This window comes from Sus scrofa, chromosome 7 (assembly GCF_000003025.6).
Source record: "Sus scrofa isolate TJ Tabasco breed Duroc chromosome 7, Sscrofa11.1, whole genome shotgun sequence".
In the NCBI taxonomy this organism is placed as follows: Eukaryota; Metazoa; Chordata; class Mammalia; order Artiodactyla; family Suidae; genus Sus; species Sus scrofa.
In genome coordinates this window covers 20,701,642-20,721,839 of record NC_010449.5, presented here as the reverse complement: position 1 = coordinate 20,721,839, position 20,198 = coordinate 20,701,642, and the positions used below count along the sequence as shown (strand labels likewise).

Below are 20,198 nucleotides of genomic sequence, written 5' to 3'. Positions count from 1 at the left end.
TTGGGTGGCCCTGAAAAGGGCCTTTGGTTTAGAAAAAGTTTTGATGGGGAATCAGTACTTAACCACCAAAGCCGTAGAGGGTGCGTCCCTGGCGCTTGAGCGCGTAGACCACGTCCATGGCCGTGACGGTCTTGCGCTTGGCGTGCTCGGTGTAGGTGACGGCGTCCCGGATCACGTTCTCCAGGAACACCTTCAGCACCCCGCGGGTCTCCTCGTAGATGAGGCCGGAGATGCGCTTGACGCCGCCGCGCCGAGCCAGGCGCCGGATGGCGGGCTTGGTGATGCCCTGGATGTTGTCTCGCAGCACCTTGCGGTGGCGCTTGGCGCCGCCTTTTCCCAGGCCCTTGCCGCCCTTGCCGCGTCCAGACATGCTCACAAGAGAAGCGAACCAGCAGCAAACGACAAAGAGCCTCAGAGGCCACCCTTATATACATACTCCCCTCCCCCCCCCCCCCACCGAGAGAATGGGAAGCGCGCAGGCGGGAAATGTGACGCCAATAATCCCCTCCCTTAACCCCTCCTCCAAACCGGCGGAAGGGCGGGGACGGCAGGGCGGGTAGGGCAGTCAGGCAGAGCCAGTTTGACCAATAGTCTGCTTCTTTAGCTGGGCTTTGTTCTAATGCAGTACCGGAGCTAGGCTTAAAGGGAACGTGAGTCCAAAAATTCTAAGTAGAAAAAAAATCGAAGGTAAAAATTTCACAATAAAATTTGTTAGTCTTATAAATATCGAGATCAAAGAAATTATAAATTTAAATTCACAGTTAACTAGCTTTTTCTGACATGTTTTACTTTTTACCCATTTTTGATAACGCTTTGTTTTGCAACTGATGCTTACAAGGCCTTATTTTTTTCAGTTCTCTGCAGTGCCTATTCTTTCCAATGCCTCTAATCTTTTTACTAGAGCATGAGCAGTACTACTTATCAAAGGGGTCAGTCTGTTCGCATACGCAGGGGACTTTTACAGAGGGCACACCTGTGAAAGCTGTTGTTTGCTTTCCTTTTCCAGCAGATGGCAAGCTATATTAAGCCAATTCGAGTTGAAAATTAGTTTACAGCTACTTCATTTGAAAATATGGGTGGCTCTGAAAAGAGCCTTTGGCTTAACTTTCAAAGGAAATCGGCAATTATGCCCGTTCTCCGCGAATGCGGCGAGCTAGCTGGATGTCCTTGGGCATGATGGTGACGCGCTTGGCGTGGATGGCACACAGGTTGGTGTCCTCGAAAAGCCCCACCAGGTAGGCTTCGCAGGCCTCCTGCAGCGCCATCACTGCAGAGCTCTGAAAGCGCAGGTCCGTCTTGAAGTCCTGCGCGATCTCGCGCACCAGCCGCTGGAACGGCAGCTTACGGATCAGCAGCTCCGTGGACTTTTGGTAGCGGCGAATCTCACGCAGGGCCACGGTGCCCGGCCTATAGCGATGGGGTTTTTTCACGCCACCGGTGGCCGGTGCGCTCTTGCGGCAGCCTTGTAGCCAGCTGCTTACGCGGCGCCTTGCCGCCGGTAGATTTACGAGCGGTTTGCTTAGTACGGGCCATACCTACACCTAAAAAAGCGTACTAAGTACTTGCACAAATAAGTTGGCTAGACACATAGCTAGTATATATAGTACCTAGAGTATACTGATTGGACGAGAAAATGTTTACGTCTCAGGCTCTGATTGGTCTTCTTTTAAACTTTCCAACAACCATGCAGTTTCATTGGCTACTACGTTCTATCCTAGACGCTTCTCACATTTACTTTTGTTCTTCTTCCACTGATTGATTTCGTGTCAAAGCAATACTTTGAAAGTTACATTTTTGAAAAACTAAACATTAATTTCATTGATGCTGTAGTACTATTTGCTTATTTACTGGGTGGGGGGGAGTGGGGGCTGAGGGAATAATCCTCCAAAATTGAGGGAAAAATCCCAAAAATGTACTCTAAATCACCGGCTTGATAACCAGATATCAGGTTAGAAATTCGCAAAACCATTTTACAAGGGCTCCTTTGTAATGTTTAAACTGAATAAAGAACTTCTTTTAAACCATCAAGACATAATCTCTAGTAAAACCACACTAGCAGCTTCAGAAATATTTCCTTCAGTAAATCACCTTCCTAAATATTTATGCTCAGACTTTTACACCTGGAGCTTTCCGAAACATGATATCTAAAGCTTGGCATACATACATTTCGCCAGCCACAATGGCTCAGGGAAGTTGCTCTATGGGGGGCAGCGATGGACTTGCTCAATAAATGAATTCCGGACCATAAAGAAGCGAACTTATAATTGCCAAAGACCTTACAATCACTTAATTTCAACGTTAATAACGCCGAACATCACCTCTTTAAAGTTAAGAACCGGTAGCCCAGAGTCTATATTTTGATTGGTTGAGCCCATTATACCGACTAGCCATTAAGGAAGCAGAACTAGCATCCTTCATTTGCATGAAGCCTTTCCATTTCTTTTGATGCCTGTTAAACCCAATAGATACAGTAGGTACAAATCATTTAAAGAAATTCGTGAATACAGTATTTCCTTTTTAAAAGCTATGTTTGATTAAATGCCACATTCCTCTAAGAAATGCTTGTTCTTTTCCAGAAGTATTTACTTATGTAACCTTCCTCTTGGAGAAAGATTGTATGTCTGTTATAACTGTCCTTTAAACTAAGAATCATAGCTCCAATTGTTCTCTTCCAAATTCTTAGAAATTGCACGATACATTTTGTAAACAAGACTCTCAAGAGAATGAAAAAACTATTAGAGAAAACACATCAAAGGCTTATGGAAGCATTAACGTAGAGCTCTTATGTTGAGGAAAACCAGGGAGGCTCAAGTTACTCAGGCTAGTGCGGACTTGTTTGAAAACCGCAGTCGCGCGCGCGCGCACGCGCGCGGGAATTACACGTCACTACTTCATTTGCCCTGGTCCTAGGCGACTGCCCAGGGCCGAATTGTGAGAGAGGCATTTTATTCTCTCAGTAGTTTGATTAGTAATATGAAATCATTTTAGCATCATTAACAATTTTACAGCCACAAACAAATTAAAGGGAGATGGCCTTAACATTATACCTTGGGCCCGACCCTCTTGCTTTCAAACTAAGGCAATTTATCCCCATCTCCCCTCCCCCAACACCTCCCCACGAGCAATGTCTGAGAACAGTTTAGTTCACCCACAGCTTGCTTGCGCCCATCATGCGTTAGGTTTTGAGGTTGGGCTATGTTGTGAGTATGAAAAGGCATTGAAAGTTCGCTAAGCCCATTGGGCTGCAGGAACAAACTGCAATTAACAGAAACTGTTTGCATGCTATGTTTTCCATAGGCGCAACTTTAATGCTAATTGCGGTGTTAGCCAGTTCCTCTGTTTTTCAAATTCTTTTGCCCCAAATACATAATGCATCCTGGTGCGGACCAAGAGCGCCAGTGCCTCCGGTCTTTACCACACATCACTGTTCAGAGCTGCCAGGAAAGGCAGTGGCATCAATGAGAACTTGTCTCGAACCTGCAGATCAGGCCTCCAACCCCTCGATTTCCTCTCCCTCCCAACCTTTTGCATTTATTGCAGTTAGGAACGAATGTCCCTGACCTTGCTTCCTAGAGGTGAAGGCTCAGGTGAAACTCTTTGATTCTTACGTGATTGCCTTACAGCGCCCCGACCTGCAAATAAACCCTGCATTTTTTAAAAGGGAAACAGCACCCTCTGATGGTAATGGGCAGCAAAGCCGTACTCTCCCTTGCCTAGTATTTGTCTCCACGAGGCAACCGGCGAGAAGGGTGGAGGGTTTGTTGTTGGGCGCCTCAGTGCCAGCGCCAGGGAAGCGGGACCATAGGGTTCAGGTGCCGGCGACTGCCTTCTGAGACCCTGGGGGGAACGCAGGGGGCGCTAGGGTGCCGGGGGCGGGCGCCGGCGCGCACCAATCACAGCGCGGCCCCGCCCTATAAATACCGCGCGTCCGGGCTCGTGCTGTCTTACTGCTTTGTCAGGTCCTAGCTGTTTTCCTATTCTTGTTCTGCTCTCACCATGTCCGAGACCGCGCCGCCCGCCCCGGCTGCTTCCACTCCTCCGGAGAAGCCTTCGGCTGGCAAAAAGACGAAGAAGCCTGCGAAAGCTGTAGCAGCTGCGAAGAAAAAGCCTGCGGGTCCTTCAGTTTCGGAGCTGATCGTGCAGGCCGTTTCCTCCTCTAAGGAGCGCAGCGGCGTGTCCCTGGCTGCGCTCAAGAAGGCACTGGCGGCTGCCGGCTACGATGTGGAGAAGAACAACAGCCGCATCAAGCTGGGTCTCAAGAGCCTGGTGAGCAAAGGCACCCTAGTGCAGACCAAGGGTACCGGCGCCTCCGGTTCTTTCAAACTCAACAAGAAAGTGGCCTCTGTGGAAGCCAAGCCCAGCGCCACAAAAGTGGCAGCGAAAGCTAAGGCAACTAGTGCTTCTAAGAAGCCCAAGAAGGCCACCGGGGCGGCTGCTGCTAAGAAGGCTGTCAAGACTCCGAAAAAGGCTAAAAAGCCAGCGGTAGCGAAGAAGCCTTCCAAGAGTCCCAAGAAGCCCAAGGCTGTGAAGCCTAAAAAGTGGCTAAGAGCCCTGCCAAAGCCAAGGCTGTGAAACCCAAAGCTGCCAAGGCAAAGGTGACCAAGCCAAAGACTGCCACGAAGCCCAAGAAGGCAGCACCCAAGAAGAAGTAAAGTTCCGGTTGGAATCTTCAGTAACCCAACGGCTCTTTTAAGAGCCACCAACTTATTTCAAAGAAAGAGCTTTAGTACAGAGAAACCTTACAAACTGCAGTCTTTGCAAATGCAGCGTTTCTAAGGCTGTGTTTGTCCCACAATGTAGAGGCTCAGGGTAAACTTTGCTGTGGGGTCCTAAGTTAACTACTGAAGAAACTAGCGTTTTCTGGTCTCCCAGCAGAGGCTCAGGAGCTCTTTTGCCTGAATCTTGGGCATCTTTACATAAATACCTGGGGGAATGTTGGGGGCCTGTCCAGGTCTCCTCATATCGGTTTTCCGTGGTAATTACCTGTAGCTGTGTTTGAACCTGTGGCTCGGGCTGGGTCCTTATACTATATGCTGGTTTGTCCCTACAATTCCTGAGTGTTCTCTTGAGATTTCTGGGGGCATTACATTCTAGGGTGATATTGCTAAATCGGCATTTTACAAAATGGGGTGGCCCTGTGAAAAATTGTAACCAGTGAAACTTAAGGCTTAACACTACAGGGTGTGGCTGGGGAGCTGTCTGACCTTAGGGATGATGGAGACCCTCTGGCCTGCCAGGCGCTCAGATTGGTGTCTCGAGCTCAGCAGGTAGGCCTCGCACAGCTACCGCACCATCAGGCGGAGCTCTGACCTTGCAAGTCGTTCTGGCTCCGCGACTTAACCTTGGGTCGATTTGCAGGTTGTCAGCTAGTTTCCTGCCATGCGTCAGGACAAAGGATATTGGCTGCACTGGAATTTTAGAGCTAAAGCCCCAAAGCTCTTACCTGGCTTCTCTGATTATGGAAACAGCTGCCCTGATTGGGTGATATTTGAAACTCCCACTCCCTGCCTAACTAGATCTTATTTCTTCACCTGCAGGGTTTTCAACCCAGGCGTGCCACGCCACGTTAAATACTTGGGGGACACTTTCGAGCTTTTGAAACTTTAATTCTGAGATTCAGTTTAATAACATCTTTTTTTCCCACATCCAAGAAAACCAGTACCATATATTGAGCCAGGTTTACTCACTTTTACTTAAGCTCAATTAGTTGTAAAACCCATATGCACATATGAAATTTTTAATAATCAGTTTAATTATTGTCCCCACTGTTTTGCATGGCTCCTTGCATCCCCTTAATGTCTGCCATATTGGCATTTTATATCCCTACTCCCTTTCCCCAAACTGGAATGTTTTGCCTTTTTTTTTTCTTTGTAGGACCGCAGAATTCTTGCTGGCTATCCCTGAGCCTGGTACACGGTAGGTACAAAAATGATTGAATTGCTCAATTCATTCAATAAATTTTTTTTTCCTTTTTTTTTTTTTTTTTAGGGCCACATCATCTGCAGCATATGGCTGTCCCCAGGCTAGGGGTGCAATCAGAACTGCAGCTACTGGCCTACGCCACAACTTATTGCAAAGTGTGCTACTTAACTCACTGAGCTAGGATAGGGATTGAACCCTTGTCCTCATGGATACTAATCGGGTTCTTAACCTGATGAACCACAAGGGAATTCCTCCTGTTTTCCTTTGAATTCAGTCTTTTACATACACTTATCCATATACACGTGTGATTATTTTCTTTTTCTGTTAGAGTTTTATATTATTTACAAAATGGTGATATATGCACTTCTCTTCATGTTGCTTTTCTCTTAACAAAACCTTCCGGGACTTCCCATTGTGGCTCAGCAGTAGCAAACCTCAGTTCAATCCCTGGCCTTGCTCAGTGGGTTAAGGATCCTGCGTTGCCCCAAGCTGAGGCATAGGTCACAGATTCAGCTTGGATCCCGAGTTGTTGTGTTTGTGGCATAAGCCAGCAATCGCAGCTCAGATTCCACCCCTAGCCTGGGAACTTCCGTATGCTGCAGGTGTGCCCTTAAAAAAAAAAAAAAAAAAAATTATGGAAATCCTTTCAAGTCAAATCATCTTTTCTTAATGTTCTTCATGTGAAGTAGAGAAATTTATTCATCCGTTTCCTATCGATAAGAATTGAGTCTCTACCACTGGTGACCACGGTGCAATAAACAATCGAATTCTAAAGCTGAAATTGCTAGATTAGAGTGTATTTTAAATTTCAGTTGGTGCTGACATATCCTGAATAGCTCTTCATTCCAGCCACTGAGGTGTGATCTCATTAATTTCTGCCAGAGTCAAGGGTGTTAAAATCATTTAACTTTGTTATACTTGTGATCTGCATTACCGTGGCCGCCAGTGCATCATTTCTTTAGGTTTATTGGCCATGTGAATAAGCTTTTCAGAGAAATTTCCACTTATATCTCTATTAATTTTTTCACTGGGCAGTTTTTTTTTTTTCCTTTGCCCAATTGTGTTTTTTCTATAGAAGGAAATAAAGCTTATGTTATCACCTCTGTTTCAGATAGTTTTCTACTCTTGGCTTTTTTTCTCTACGTTCCATTTATATGTTTCTTTTACATATATGTTTATATAAAATTTATTATGTAATTTAGAATACTGTCAACTTAAAAAAAAAAAAACAAAAAAACGCACAACCTAAAAGTTGAGAGTTCAGTTTTATTTGGAGCAAAATGAGGACTATAGCCTGGGGGCAGCATTTCAGACAAGCTCTGAAATGCTGCTCCACAGAGTAGGGAAGACCAGTCAATATACATATGATTTTGGTGAAAGAAGGAGGTACACGTAACCAAAGCACACATTTTTACAGGAGGTCGCTGCTAGTCTCCCGAAGGTAACTGCTAGTTACAAGGAGCAGATGTCACCATGAAGGATTTTAGTACTTTTCTAGATATGAGGAGATGCAAGAATGGGGCTCATAAAATCTGAAAATATCTAACTCTCTGAAGACCTGTTCTGCCAGTTTTCCCAGAGCCGAGTGCTCACTCCTGAGCTCCTTTCAGAGGGTGTTGAGGGTTGGCACCTGCAGCAGTTCATGGTTCAATCCATGTAGAAGCAGATGGTAAGTGCCAATCTCAAGTTCACAATATTAAGCATTGTTTTGTTTTGGGGTTAAGCTTTTTTTTGGAGGTGGGGGCTGAACTCTGGCATATGGACGTTCCCAGGCTAGGGGTCAAATTGGTGTTGCAGCTGCCGGCCTACACCACGACCACAGCAACACTGGATCTGAGCCAATCTGCAACCTACACCACAGCTCACGGCAATACCAAATCCTTAACTCACTGAGTGGGGCCAGGGATGGAACCTGCACCCTCATGGATACTGTTCGGGTTTGTAATCCACTGAGCCATGGCAGGAACTCCCACAATAGTAAACGCTTTAATCACATGTGCATCTTTTACAGCTTCTAGATTTCCACTCTTGGTTAAGAAACTGAAACACATTCCTCTTTTTATTCACCTTCTAGATTTTCTTCTAAAAATTTGTGCTTCTTGAAAAATGCTTGGTCTCTAATCCATCTAAAATGTATTTTACGTAGTTTATGATGGAACCTGGGTTTACATCCTTCCACGTGGATGGCCAGTTGCTTTAATACTGTTTGTTAAATATTCCATTCATTGCTCCCACTGACCTGAAATATATCATCTTTGTTATTTATTAAATTCTTATATAATGGGATCTATTTCTGTATTATTCTTTTCTACAGTTCTCTCCATATGAGACATGTACCTTTCTTAATTCTACTCCTAATTAATTTATGTCCTTGTTTCTATCATGAACAGAATACTTTTCTTATTTCCTTTTTTTTTCTTTTTTCTTTTTTGGCTGTCCCTTGGCACATGGAGTTCCTGGGCCAGGGATCAACTCTGAGCTGAGCAGCATTTGAGACCTACCTGCAGCAATGCCAGCTCCTCAACCCACTGTGCCAAGCTAGGGAGTCCCAGTGCTCCAGAGATGCCACTGATCTTGTGCCACAGCGTGAACTCCTCATACCCTTTTTAAAAGTCTTACTGCTAGGAAAATCTAAAATGTATTGTTATGTTGTATCCAGCAAATTTACCAGTCTTTAATTAATTTTACACACATTACTCCTTAAAATAAGAGCCATTTGAGCTTTTCCTCATCAGCAAAATAATGTTATCATTTTTTTCCCCTTAATGTGAATACCAAGCATTTCATTTTCTTTTTGTACTGCATTTGCTAAGAATTTCCAAAGTAAAGGGTTTTTGTTTGTTTGTTTTGCTTGTGTTTTTGGCTGCTCCTGTGGCATGTGGAAATTCCCAGGCCAGGTGTTGAAACTGTGCCATAGTAGCGACCTGAGCTGCTGCAGTGACAACACCAGATCCTTAAGTTGCTGTGCCACAAGGGAACTCTCAACGTTAACTACTTTTAGCAAGCATCCCTTTTTAGTTCTAAGTTTTAATTAACATGGTATTAAGTGTTATCCTTTATCATGATATGTTATTAACTTTTGGTATCTCCATTATATTTAAATTGTTACCTTCAATTCCTATTTTACTTACAAAAATTAAAAGGCTGCTAAACTTTCTTCATGTATTGATATAATCATATGTTTTTTCTCTTTTAATTTGTTCAGTGCTTTGTTAGATGTTAAGCTTCAAACTTAATGTGGCTGAAAGAATGAAATAGAAGAATGAGATGAGTTTCCCTAAGATGGCCATCTGTAAGAGAAGCAGGTGTGCTGTGATGGAATTGGGGGAGGGTGAATCAGAAATTCTGTTGCGAAATTTCCAGAGTCCAAGAGATTATCAAGTGGACGAGGGAGTAGTTGACAGGGTTCAAATGTTGCTGATAGACTGAAGTGATTAGAAGCCTGAGAGACAGAGTTCCCTTCATGGCTCAGCAGTTAACCAACCCGACTAGGATCCATGACACTCAGTGGGTTAAGGATCCAGTGTTGCTGTGAGCTGTGGTGTAGGTTGCAGACACAGCTCTGATCCCGTGTTGCTGTGGCTGTAGCATAGGCCGGCAGCTGTAGTTCCAATTGCGCCCCTAGCCTGGAAACTTCCATATGCCATGAGTGTGGCCCTAAAAAAAGGAAACGAAAAACCTGAGAGTAGTTCCTTTGGTGATCAGTATGGAGGTCACTGGCAGCACTGACAAGAGTAGTTTTACAGAGAATGGAATTGAGATGGAGCCATGCATTTGGGAGTCATTGGTATGTGGATGGCATTATTTAAAGTCATGAGACTTGACGAGGTCACCAAGGAGGTGACTGAGGTGGACAGGAATATAAAGAAAAGGGAAAGGTTAGAGGAGACCTGGCCCTGACCATTTATCATTGATAAATCTGAATCATTATTCTACTGCTTTGTCTTCCCATTTGCTTATTTAAAAGCAAACATTGGATTAGAGCAGTGTTTTTCATGGCCTCTTAGAACATATTAGAGTGTCTACATTGTAGAGGTAAATATGGCTTCCTGGAATCTGGGCTTCCGGCACTTACCTTGTTAGGCTCTGCTTTCTTCTATGGCAGTGGTTCTCAACCAGGAAACATTTGGCAATGTCTAGAGACATTTTTGGTTATCACAGTTGGGGTGGGATGGGGGGTTGCCACTGGCATCTAGTAGGTAAAGGCCAAGGATGTTGCTAAACATCCTATAATGCACAGGACATTCGCTACGACAAAGCTCCACATGTCAATAGTGCTGAGGCTGAGAACCGTACTTTAGAAATAGCCGTTTTAATTAGTTTTTTTAATTACTCTATTATTTCCTTTTGCAAATATTTTTAAATCTTTATATTTAAATGTATCTCCTCCCTTAAAATGCAGCTTGCTCAACCATTCTTGTAGTTTAAAAAAAAAACAAAACAAAACAGGAAGTTGCCTCTGCCTCCTTCCCACTCCAACGACAGCTGTTCCCACTTGTGTCTTGCTGCTGTTGGTGGTTTGGTCCTCATTTACTCAAATTCTGGAATTCAGAGGGAAACTTGTCACCGAGCTTTGTTGAAGGTGTCCCTAGGTTTCTTCTTTGCTCTCCTAATTGTTCTGTTTTTGAGGTGCTACAACTGATTCTTCCCTTGTCTCCCCTGCCTCTGTGCCTCTCGAATCTCCACATTTCTTCTTGGCCCTTCCTACTCTATGTTACAGGGATTTCTCCAGACAAGGCTATCAATGGTCTCCACATTGCAAAATACAGAATCGGTTCACAGGCCTCATCTTCCTCATTCTTTCTGCAGGATTTGACACAACTGATCACTGCTTCTTCCTTGAACCAGTTTCCTCACCTGGTTTCCAAGATTTCACTTGAGCTGTTTTATCTCCCTTCACATTTGTTCCTCCTCAGACTCCTTTGCTCCTTAGATACCTTCTCTGCTCCGTGACCTCTAAACTTTGGAGTAATTTACTTCAGCGCTTGGTCCTTGATTTCTTTTTTTTTTTTTTTTTTTTTTTTTTTTTGTCTTTTTGCCTTTTCTAGGGCTGCTCCCGAGGCATATGGAGGTTCCCAGGCTAGGGGTCTAATCAGAGCTATAGCCGCTGGCCTCTGCCAGAGCCACAGCAATGCGGGATCCAGGCCTCGTCTTCAACCTACACCATATACCACAGCTCATGGCAACACCGGATCCTTAACCCACTGAGCAAGGCCAGGGGTCAAACCCACAACCTCATAGTTCCTAGTCGGATTCGTTAACCACTGAGCCACGATGGGAACTCCTGATCTTCTCTTACCAACTCACTGCAGTGCTCAGCTCATCCAGTTCCACAGCTTTAAATACCACGTGATGACTCCCAGATGTGTATCTCTGGTCTGGGACTTTCCCTCTGGCTCATAGCGATGTTCAAATGACAACTTGACATCGGCATCCTAAACCTGGCATGTCCAATACCAAATGCTTGATCCTCCTCCAAACTGCTCTACCCACAGGCTTTCCCATTTCATCAAATGGTCTGACTGCCAGGGGCTTCCAAGCTGTTTTTCTTTTTATTTATTTATTTTCTTTTTATGGCCAGAATTGTGGCATATGAAAGTTTCTGGGCTAGGGGTCAAATTGGAACTGCACAGCCACATTTCAATTTCCGCTGCAGCTCATGGCAATGCCGGATCCTTAACCCACTGAGTGAGGTCAGGGATTGAACCTGCATCCTCATGGACACTATGTCAGGTTTTTAACCCACTGAACCATAAGAGGAACTCCTACTTTTCTTTTTTTTTTTTTTTTTTTTTTTCTTTTTTCTTTTTAGGGCTGCAGGGCAGCATATGGAAGTTCCCAGGCTAGGGGCCTACTTGGAGTTTCAGCTGAAGGCCTACACCACAGGCATAGCAACACCAGATCTGAGCCGCATCTCTGATCTACAACGCAGCTTGGGGCAACACTGGATCCTTAACCCACTGAGTGAGGCAAGGGATTGAACCCGCATCCTTATGGATACTAATCAGGTTCTTAACCTGCTGTTTTTATTTTTTTTAACTCAACTCAGAGTAAGAAGTATTTATCACAGCAAAGCACACACAAAGTTAAATACCTCATGAGACAATGCTATTTTTATGTGCTATTTTCTATGTTCTAATCTATTATAAAGAAAAAAGTTGGTAGTAGCCCATTAAATTGATTTTATGAATACCTAACAGGTATTGCTTCCTTTAGCCCTGTCCACACCTTCATAAACAGTCCCTTCAACTTCTTCTTTCGGTTCAATATTTTGGTTTAACTTTTTCCTGTTGGACTCCTACCTTGGCTCTCTCCCATTTTATAGGAATCAAAGAATAAAAGGGTAAATGGGATTCAGTATGGAAAGTCTGCATCCTGCTACGATTGCTTCTATTGTCTCCATGAAGGTGGGTGTGAGCAGCCAATAATGGGTGCGGGTGGGGACTGTGAGAGGCTCAAAGCTTTGAGAGGCCAATGTCTGAAACAACTACCACACAGAGTGCAAGTTTCTTGAAGGCAAAGTCTCTGCTTGTTCCCTGCTGAAGCCTCAATGCCCACATAACCCAAAAGAAGTATTTGTTGAGCATGCGGAGATGCAATGAATCTGAGCAACTCAGTTGGACTGGGGAACAGCATAGAAGTCCCAGGGGAGGTCCATGGGCCATGGATTTATACCGGCCAAAATATTCAAGGTTAGGTGTTGTTCACCAGCCATACTCAACCATGTGGGTATAGGTGCAGAAAAAGCAAGTTTATTCATGGTTCAGAAAAACCATGAGGCAAAGGAGCTGAAGATGCTGAAACAGGGTGGTTGAAGGGAGGGGCAGTGGGAGCTTGTTGTAAGGAAGAGAAAGTGAAGACGGGAGGGGGCAGAAATAAGTGTTTTTACCCCTCCTGCTGATGTCCCCTGGCATATTCCCACATCACAGCAAATTTACCTTTCAGCCATCACTAAATGTTTTCCTCATTTGACCATTTTTTCCATACCCACGCTAAACTTTTATTAGGTCTCATAGATGATGATACAAGTAAGCAAGAGTGAAGAATAGAATCCATGTCCATCACTTTGAACTACAAATGTCGGGAGGTCACCCAGACACATGCAAAGGTTACTCTAATGAACACCAGTATCTTGGTGTATGTTGACTCCAATCCAGGCCTTTACAACAGCATAAAATAGAATTGTCTGGAACTTCCAAAGTGAAGGAGGAAATTGAGGGATTAACAGTCTGGAAGCTGGAATGAGCCACAGGCCTACCCAATGCATCCAGCACACCTAGAACCTACTCATGAATGCTGACAGATGAGATGGTGTTTATTGAAAAAATCAATCCTACCAACTGAGATTACAGTCAGGGAGATGCTATCCCAGAGACAAACGAATGATACTTCCATCCAGTGAAATGTCAAAATTTTGTGAAAAAAGTTGTATTGATGATCATGTATAATGTGTCACAGGAGCATAGACTATCATGATGGACAGAGAGAAGGTTTTTAAAAAATAAAACCAGACTGAGATTTACAGCTCAAGGAAGGCTTCCCAGAGACAAACTGATACTTCTAGACTTCAAGTGAAACAATGGTGATAGTAAAATGTCAGGATCAGAGTTCCCATCGTGGCTCAGTGGAAAGGAATCTGACCAGTATCCGTGAGGACACAGGTTTGGTCCCTGGCCTCGCTCAGTGGGTTAAGGATCCAGTAGCAGTGAGCTGCGTGGGTCTCGGACGCAGCTCAGATCCCACATTGCTGTGACTGTGGTGTAGGCTAGAGGCTACTGCTCCAATTTGACCCCTAGCCTGGGAAACTCCATATGCCATGGGTGAGGCCCTAAAAAGACAAATAAATAAATAATAAAGTCAGGATGCAGGGCTTCGAGGTGAGGGAACCCAAAGGGAAGCATTCACCTAGAACAAGAAGAGAAGGGATTTTGGAGGATTTTTCAGTGTGTTCCTAGAGTTGCCCAGCAGAGGGAGGCTTCTGGCTGATAGCAGGCTGACCACAGACAGAAGGCAGAAGCTGGAGGCCTTTAATATTAATCATGGTCCCTACTCATCAGCACTCAGAAAAAGGTTACCCATTCAAAAGAATCCTTTAAAAATTCAAAAAAAAGTGAGGAACTAGATTTACTATTCTACATCAAATTCTAATTTTCATGCATTTGTGAGTGTATCTCCTTAATTTGTCATAACATTCTGTTTTTCCATTTTTCACTTAACCAAACATTTTCACTAGATTAATACATGTTCAAAATAATCACTTACTATGCTGCATAATTCCTCAAACTTGAGTAATTTACAGTTATCTATTTTGTTGGAAGGAATTCTAGAATATTTGGGCTGCCCTAATTAATTTTATAATTAAATAGATATCCGATATGGGGTACTGGCTCCTTCAGAATTGGTTTCTTAAAATATCTTCCAAGGTCATGGGCCTATGAAGTTTTCATAAGATTACTAAATTTCCTAATTTGGAGTTCCCCCCATGGTTCAGCAGTAACAAACCCGACTAGTATCCATGAGGACGTGGGTTCCATCCCTGGCCTCACTCAGTGAGTTAAGGATCTGGAGTTGCCGTGAGCTGTGGTGTAGGTCGCAGACGTGGGTAAGATCCAGTGTTGCTGTGGCTGAGGTGTAGGCCAGCAGCTGCAGCTCTGATTCAACCACTATCCTGGGAACTTCCATATGCCACAGGTAAGGCCCTAAAAAGACCAAAAAAAAAAAAAAAAAATTAGACAATACACAAAAAAGGAATTTTCTAATTTATAAAGCCACAAGTTATACAGGATTTAGGAGACTGGTCCATAACTTTAAAGTAGTTATGAGTATAAATAAAATACTTCCTTTAAGCTTGTTTAAATTTTTATTATATATGAGTGCAAAAAACAAAATAGCTGAGACAACCTCCCTCCTTTTTTTCCCAAAATGCATATTTCTACTTTGATAGAACCAAATCTATCTAATCAGCAGGCTTCTGTGACAACGAGACTTGTTAGGCTAAATATTAAAAAGTCCAAGCAAATGCATTTTTCTCTTATTCTTTATAGTTATCCAAAGAAAATATATGGGGCTCCTATGTTATGAGTGTCTTTGCTGGCAGCAGCTGCATGCAGTTCCCATTTGTCCCTAGCCTGGGAACTTCCATATGCTGTGGGTGCAGCAATAAAAATAAAAAAATTTAAAAAAATTTAAAAAGGACAACAAAAATGCATTTTTGTTATTGTTATCAAATATGACATATTTCAGTTTAAAATGATTTGAAGCTTTGTAACACATTGTTTGGATTATGGCATAAATCACAAAGGCAATGGCTAGTGTGAAATCCTGACAGCTCACACATAATCAGCTGAACAGAAAACTTAATAGTTTCTTTTGGTTCTCTGTCTCCTAAAACAAAATCTTCCCAGTTGTTGAGACCAAATTTTCACCCTCATGTCTCCCATATTTTGGCAGGACATAACAATAAATAAATCTGATTGCGTGTTGATGGAGTTCCTACCCATGGCTTTGGCTTTCTCTATAAATAAGACAATAGTCCTGGGTAAAAGCAATATCTGATATGGTGGCGAAACAGAAACAAGGAAGGAGAGGAGGTCTGTGGGGAGTGGGCAGGGGATTGACCACAGCAGGAATTCCAGGAGAGACCACCTCAAAAAGCATCACTCCCTGAGTTCCCACTGTGGCTCAGTGGGTTACGAACACAACTAGTATCCAAGAGAACGTGGGTTTGATCCCTGACCTCCTTGGGTTAAGGATCTGGTGTTGCTGCAGATTTTGTTTGGATCCAGCCATGGCTGTGGCTGTGATGTAGGCCAGCAGCTGTAGCTCCCTAGCCTGGGAACTTCCATATGCCACAGGCAGGGCCATAAAAAGGCAAACAAAACAAAACAGAAAAGCCAGTCCCCAGAGGAGGCCTGAATGGGACACACAGCAAAAGATTCGGGCAGGATGAGTTTCCCTCCCACACCACATGGACCCACAGGCACTGTGGATGTGTGTATGATACGCAGGTGACCCTCAGCACCTGGGGGTCTCAGAGAAGGGGACACCAAGCAGACTGTGGAGAGGATCATGACCAGGTGACACTTTGGACAGTGACCAGAAAGGAATGGGATGGAGATATAAAGCTTTATCTGATTATCTGTTTCAGGATTTCTGGAGAAACAGGTCCCAGTGGTACCAGATGTTTCCGGGAGAACTTTGCCAGTTACATCAGGCAACATTCACTGTGCACTCTAGCACTCTTCTCTTCCCTTAGATTTTATTTATATTTTTATATACGATTTTTATTTTCTCCATTATAGTTGATTTACAGTGTTCTGCCAATTTCTACTGTACGGCAGTGACCTAGTCATACATACATACACATATATTATTCTCACACTATCCTCCATCGTGTTCCATCACAAGTGACTAGATGTAGTTCCCTGTGCTACACAGCAGGATCTCATTGCTTACCCACTCCAAATGCAACAGTGGCATCTATTAACCCCAGACTCCCAGTCCATCTCAGTCCCTCCCTCTCCCCCTTGGCAACTACAAGTCTGTTCTCCAAGTCCATGAGTTTTTTTCCTGTGGAAACATTCATTTGTGTTGTATATTAGATTCCAGATGTAAGTGATATCATATGGTATTTGTCTTTCTCTTTCTGACTTACTTCACTTGGTATGAGAGTCTCTAGTTCCATCCATGTTGCTGCAAATGGCATTACTTTGTTCTTTTTCACCGCTGAGTATTCCCTGAGATTTTAACAGTAATCAAACACTCAGAGAGCCTTGGATACATGCCTTCTAACCCCTCCTTCAGCAGATAGGAAAACAATACAATAAGGCAGCTCATGCAAGATGCCCAGGTAGTTAATAGCAGCTGGTAAAAACAGTAACTATAAAACATGACATGTTTTTAAGGGTTACATTAAGTATAATCTATAAGTACTGCTCATAGCATGTGTCTAATAACTACAAGGTACAAAAATATTTATATATGTTTAAATATGTGTAGCTTGTATAAGTTACACCTGGCACAACTCTGTTCTTTGCTTAGGTTTCCTAGTTCATCATATTATGCATAATGGATTTATGCTTAAAACATTAAAAACACTCCAGAAAATATAGAAGATGTATGTGGATAGATATGGGAGGGAGAGGGAGGGAAGGCAAGGGCAGGAAGAAGAAGGGAGAGGGCAAACCAGTAGGGATAACAATAAGTTCTAGGAAGTATAGGAAGAGATTCCACACAACTGAAGCCCACAGCAGGAGTTCCTGCTGTGGCTCAGCAGGTTAAAAATGCGACTAGTACCCATGAGGATGGAGGTTTGATCCTTGGCCTCGCTCCGTGGTTTAAAGATCTGGCGTTGCCATAAGCTTCAGTGTAGGTCACAGATGTGGCTTGGACCCAATGTTGCTCTGGCAGTGGCGTAGGCCAGAAGCTGCAGCCTGATTCACCCCTAGCCCAGGAACCTCTTTAAAAATAAAGAGGTGTGGCCCTTAAAAATAAATTAAAAATCCCACAAGAGCTGGATGACATAAGCATGTAAACTGGTTGAGTCCTAAGGCAACTGGGAGTGCTAGGGCCTAGGGCACACTAACATTCTGTACCAGCCAAAAGGTGTTTGTCTTTGGTACCAGCGCCCTACCCCTTCGTATACCACCAGACAGGCAAGTTCTCAATCCCTGGTAAAAGGCTTCAGCATTAAAGATCTTAGACTGGAGAATCATTCATTCATTCAACAAATATTTATTGTGCATCTACTGTGAACTAAGTACTCAACTAGGTAGAAAAACAAACATTCTACTTGCTATAGAACTTAATTTCTTCATCAATAAAATGGAGATTTTAATCCCTGACTTAACCCACCATTTGAGCCCAATCCTTTGTGACTGCCGTGGGTAGAGCTTTTTATCGGTTTCTCTCAGTGGCTCTGCTGGTCTCTGGAGGATGCTGGCAGCCATCCTGACAGCACTGCCCACCTCTGAGCCACCACTCTGCCATTCTGCAAGGGCCTGCCTTACCCTGTGGAGGCTTACTGCTTTAGCTGCTCTGCTGGTCCTGATCCGCTTTGCCTCAAATATATGTAAAGGCCTTTTCCTTATTATCCATCACCAAGATATTGTGGGGGTCTAGAATTGCCCCCCAACCATGCCGAGTACCAGGAGAATAAAAGAAGTGGATTACAACTGGGTCTTAAAAGTGGGTATTAGATAGAGTTCCCTGTGCTATACAGCAGGATCTCATTGCTTATGATGGAGCATGATATTGTGAGAAAAAAGAATGTATACATGTATGTGTGACTGAGTCACCTTGCTGTATGGTACAAAATTGACAGAACGCTGTAAACCAGCTATAATGGAAAAAAATAAAAATCATTAAATAAATAAATAAATAAAAGTGGGTATTAGAGAAGACTTTTCTTCAAATCCATTGAGGGTAATTATTCTCCAGTGGTGACTCAGATGCAGCTCCTTCCACCCTGTGGCTTGTCCATCTTCAGGTCAGGGCTCCTGAGGATACTCTATGGATGGTCTTTAACCCAGCGACTCTGAAGAGAAAAAAGACAAGGAGCACTGTGAGTGGCAGATGCTTGACTGTGGGCCAAGTCTAGAGGGTACAGGTAACTTTTGCCCAATTTCCACAACCAGAACTCAGTCACTCAGCTATATACACTAACAAGAAGGGCTTAGCGGAATCTAACTTCAAGTCCAGGAAGAAGAAAGGGACTAGAGTGAACCAAAGTTTAAGAGTTTAAGAGCTGACAATCACTATGTCTGGCCCTGTCCTTTCTCCCCTTCCTGCTATGTCCCTGTGGCCATCATCTATCCCTGGATGGGGTTGGTGTTGAGATATTAAGAAAATAATGGGAGTTCCTGTTGTGGCCCAGTGGAAACAAACCCGGCTAGTATCCATGAGGATGCAGGTTCGATCCCTGGCCTCACTCAGTGGGCTAAGGATCTACACTGCCGTGAGCTGTAGTGTAGGTCAAGCTATAGCTGCTGTGGCTGTGCGTTGGCTGGCAGCTATAGCTCCCACGTGACCCCTAGCTGGAGACTTCCACATGTCATGGTTGAGGTGGTAAAAAAGCCAAAAAAAAAAAAAAAAAAAAAAAAAAGGGAGAAAAGAATGAACCAATGCAGCTCTTTGAGCATAGGACCTACAGATAAAATGATGCACAAGTCAAATGATTCTGATGATTATGAATCATGTCAGTAAAAGGAATGCGATAACAGGTAATTTTTATTTTTGACTTTTAGTTCAACTTCACTGAAGTCCCTTTTACACAGGAAACACACTGCTTGACGTGTTTGGACAAATGTATTTTCATGTTACTATTACACTAACCAAGACACAGAATATTTCTCACCCAGAAAGTTCCCTTGTGCTCCTTCAAAGTCAATTCAGTAAGACCTAAAAAACGGAGAAAGTCTATATTCATGGATTGGAAGGCTTAAAATTGTCAAGAGGTCAAATCTCTCCAAGTTGTTTATAGTTTTAATATGATCCTAATTAAAAATATATCTGGCACTTTTTTAAAAAGAAATTGGAAATCTGATTGCAAATTTACATTAAAATGCCAGTGGCCAAGGATAGCCAAGCAAATTTTACAAAAAGAAAAAATCCAACGACTTACACCATCCAATTTCAAGAAGTCATTAAAAAGTTCTAATAATGGAGTTCCTGTCGTGGCTCAGCAGTAACAAACCCAGTAGTATCCATGAGGATGCAGGTTTGATCCCTGGCCTCACTCAGTGGGTTAAGGATCTGGCATTGCCATGAGCCGTGATGTAGGCTACAGACGAGGCTTAGATCCCACGTTACTGTGGCTGTGGTGTAGGCTGGCAGCTGCAGCTCGATTCAACCCCTAGCATGGAACTTCCATATGCCGAAGATGTGGCCCTAAAAAGACAAAAAAAAAAAAAAAAAAAAAAAAAAAGTTGTTGTAATCAAGACAGTATGTCCATACATATTGGCCTAATGATGGACAGAAAAATCAATGGAAAGAATAGAATACTTAGAAACAGACCCACTCATCTATAGTCAATTGATTTTGACCAAAGTTCCAAGGCTATTCAATAAAGAATAGTCTTTTCAACGAATGGTTCAACTACATATTCTTGTGGGGGAAAAAAAAAGGACTTTAATCCTTACATACAAATTAACTCTACATGGTTCATAGACCTTAAAACACAGAAGAAGAGCTTCAATACCTTAAGACAGGTAAAGATTTCTTAAAAAGACATAAAACCCTGAACCATAAATAATAAAATGACAAACTGTACTTCATC

The 20,198-nt window shown here is 43.3% G+C and overlaps 1 protein-coding gene and 1 pseudogene across 1 annotated transcript; one reads left to right on the top strand and one right to left on the bottom strand.

Moving 5' to 3' along the window:
* On the bottom strand, positions 1-1,557 carry LOC110261488 (annotated as a pseudogene).
* Positions 3,924-4,717, top strand: LOC110261478 (histone H1.1). Its single transcript, XM_021098429.1, is given in 2 exon segments — positions 3,924-4,537; positions 4,540-4,717. Coding segments are annotated over 2 exon segments (654 nt in total). The 5' UTR covers positions 3,924-3,996; the 3' UTR covers positions 4,653-4,717.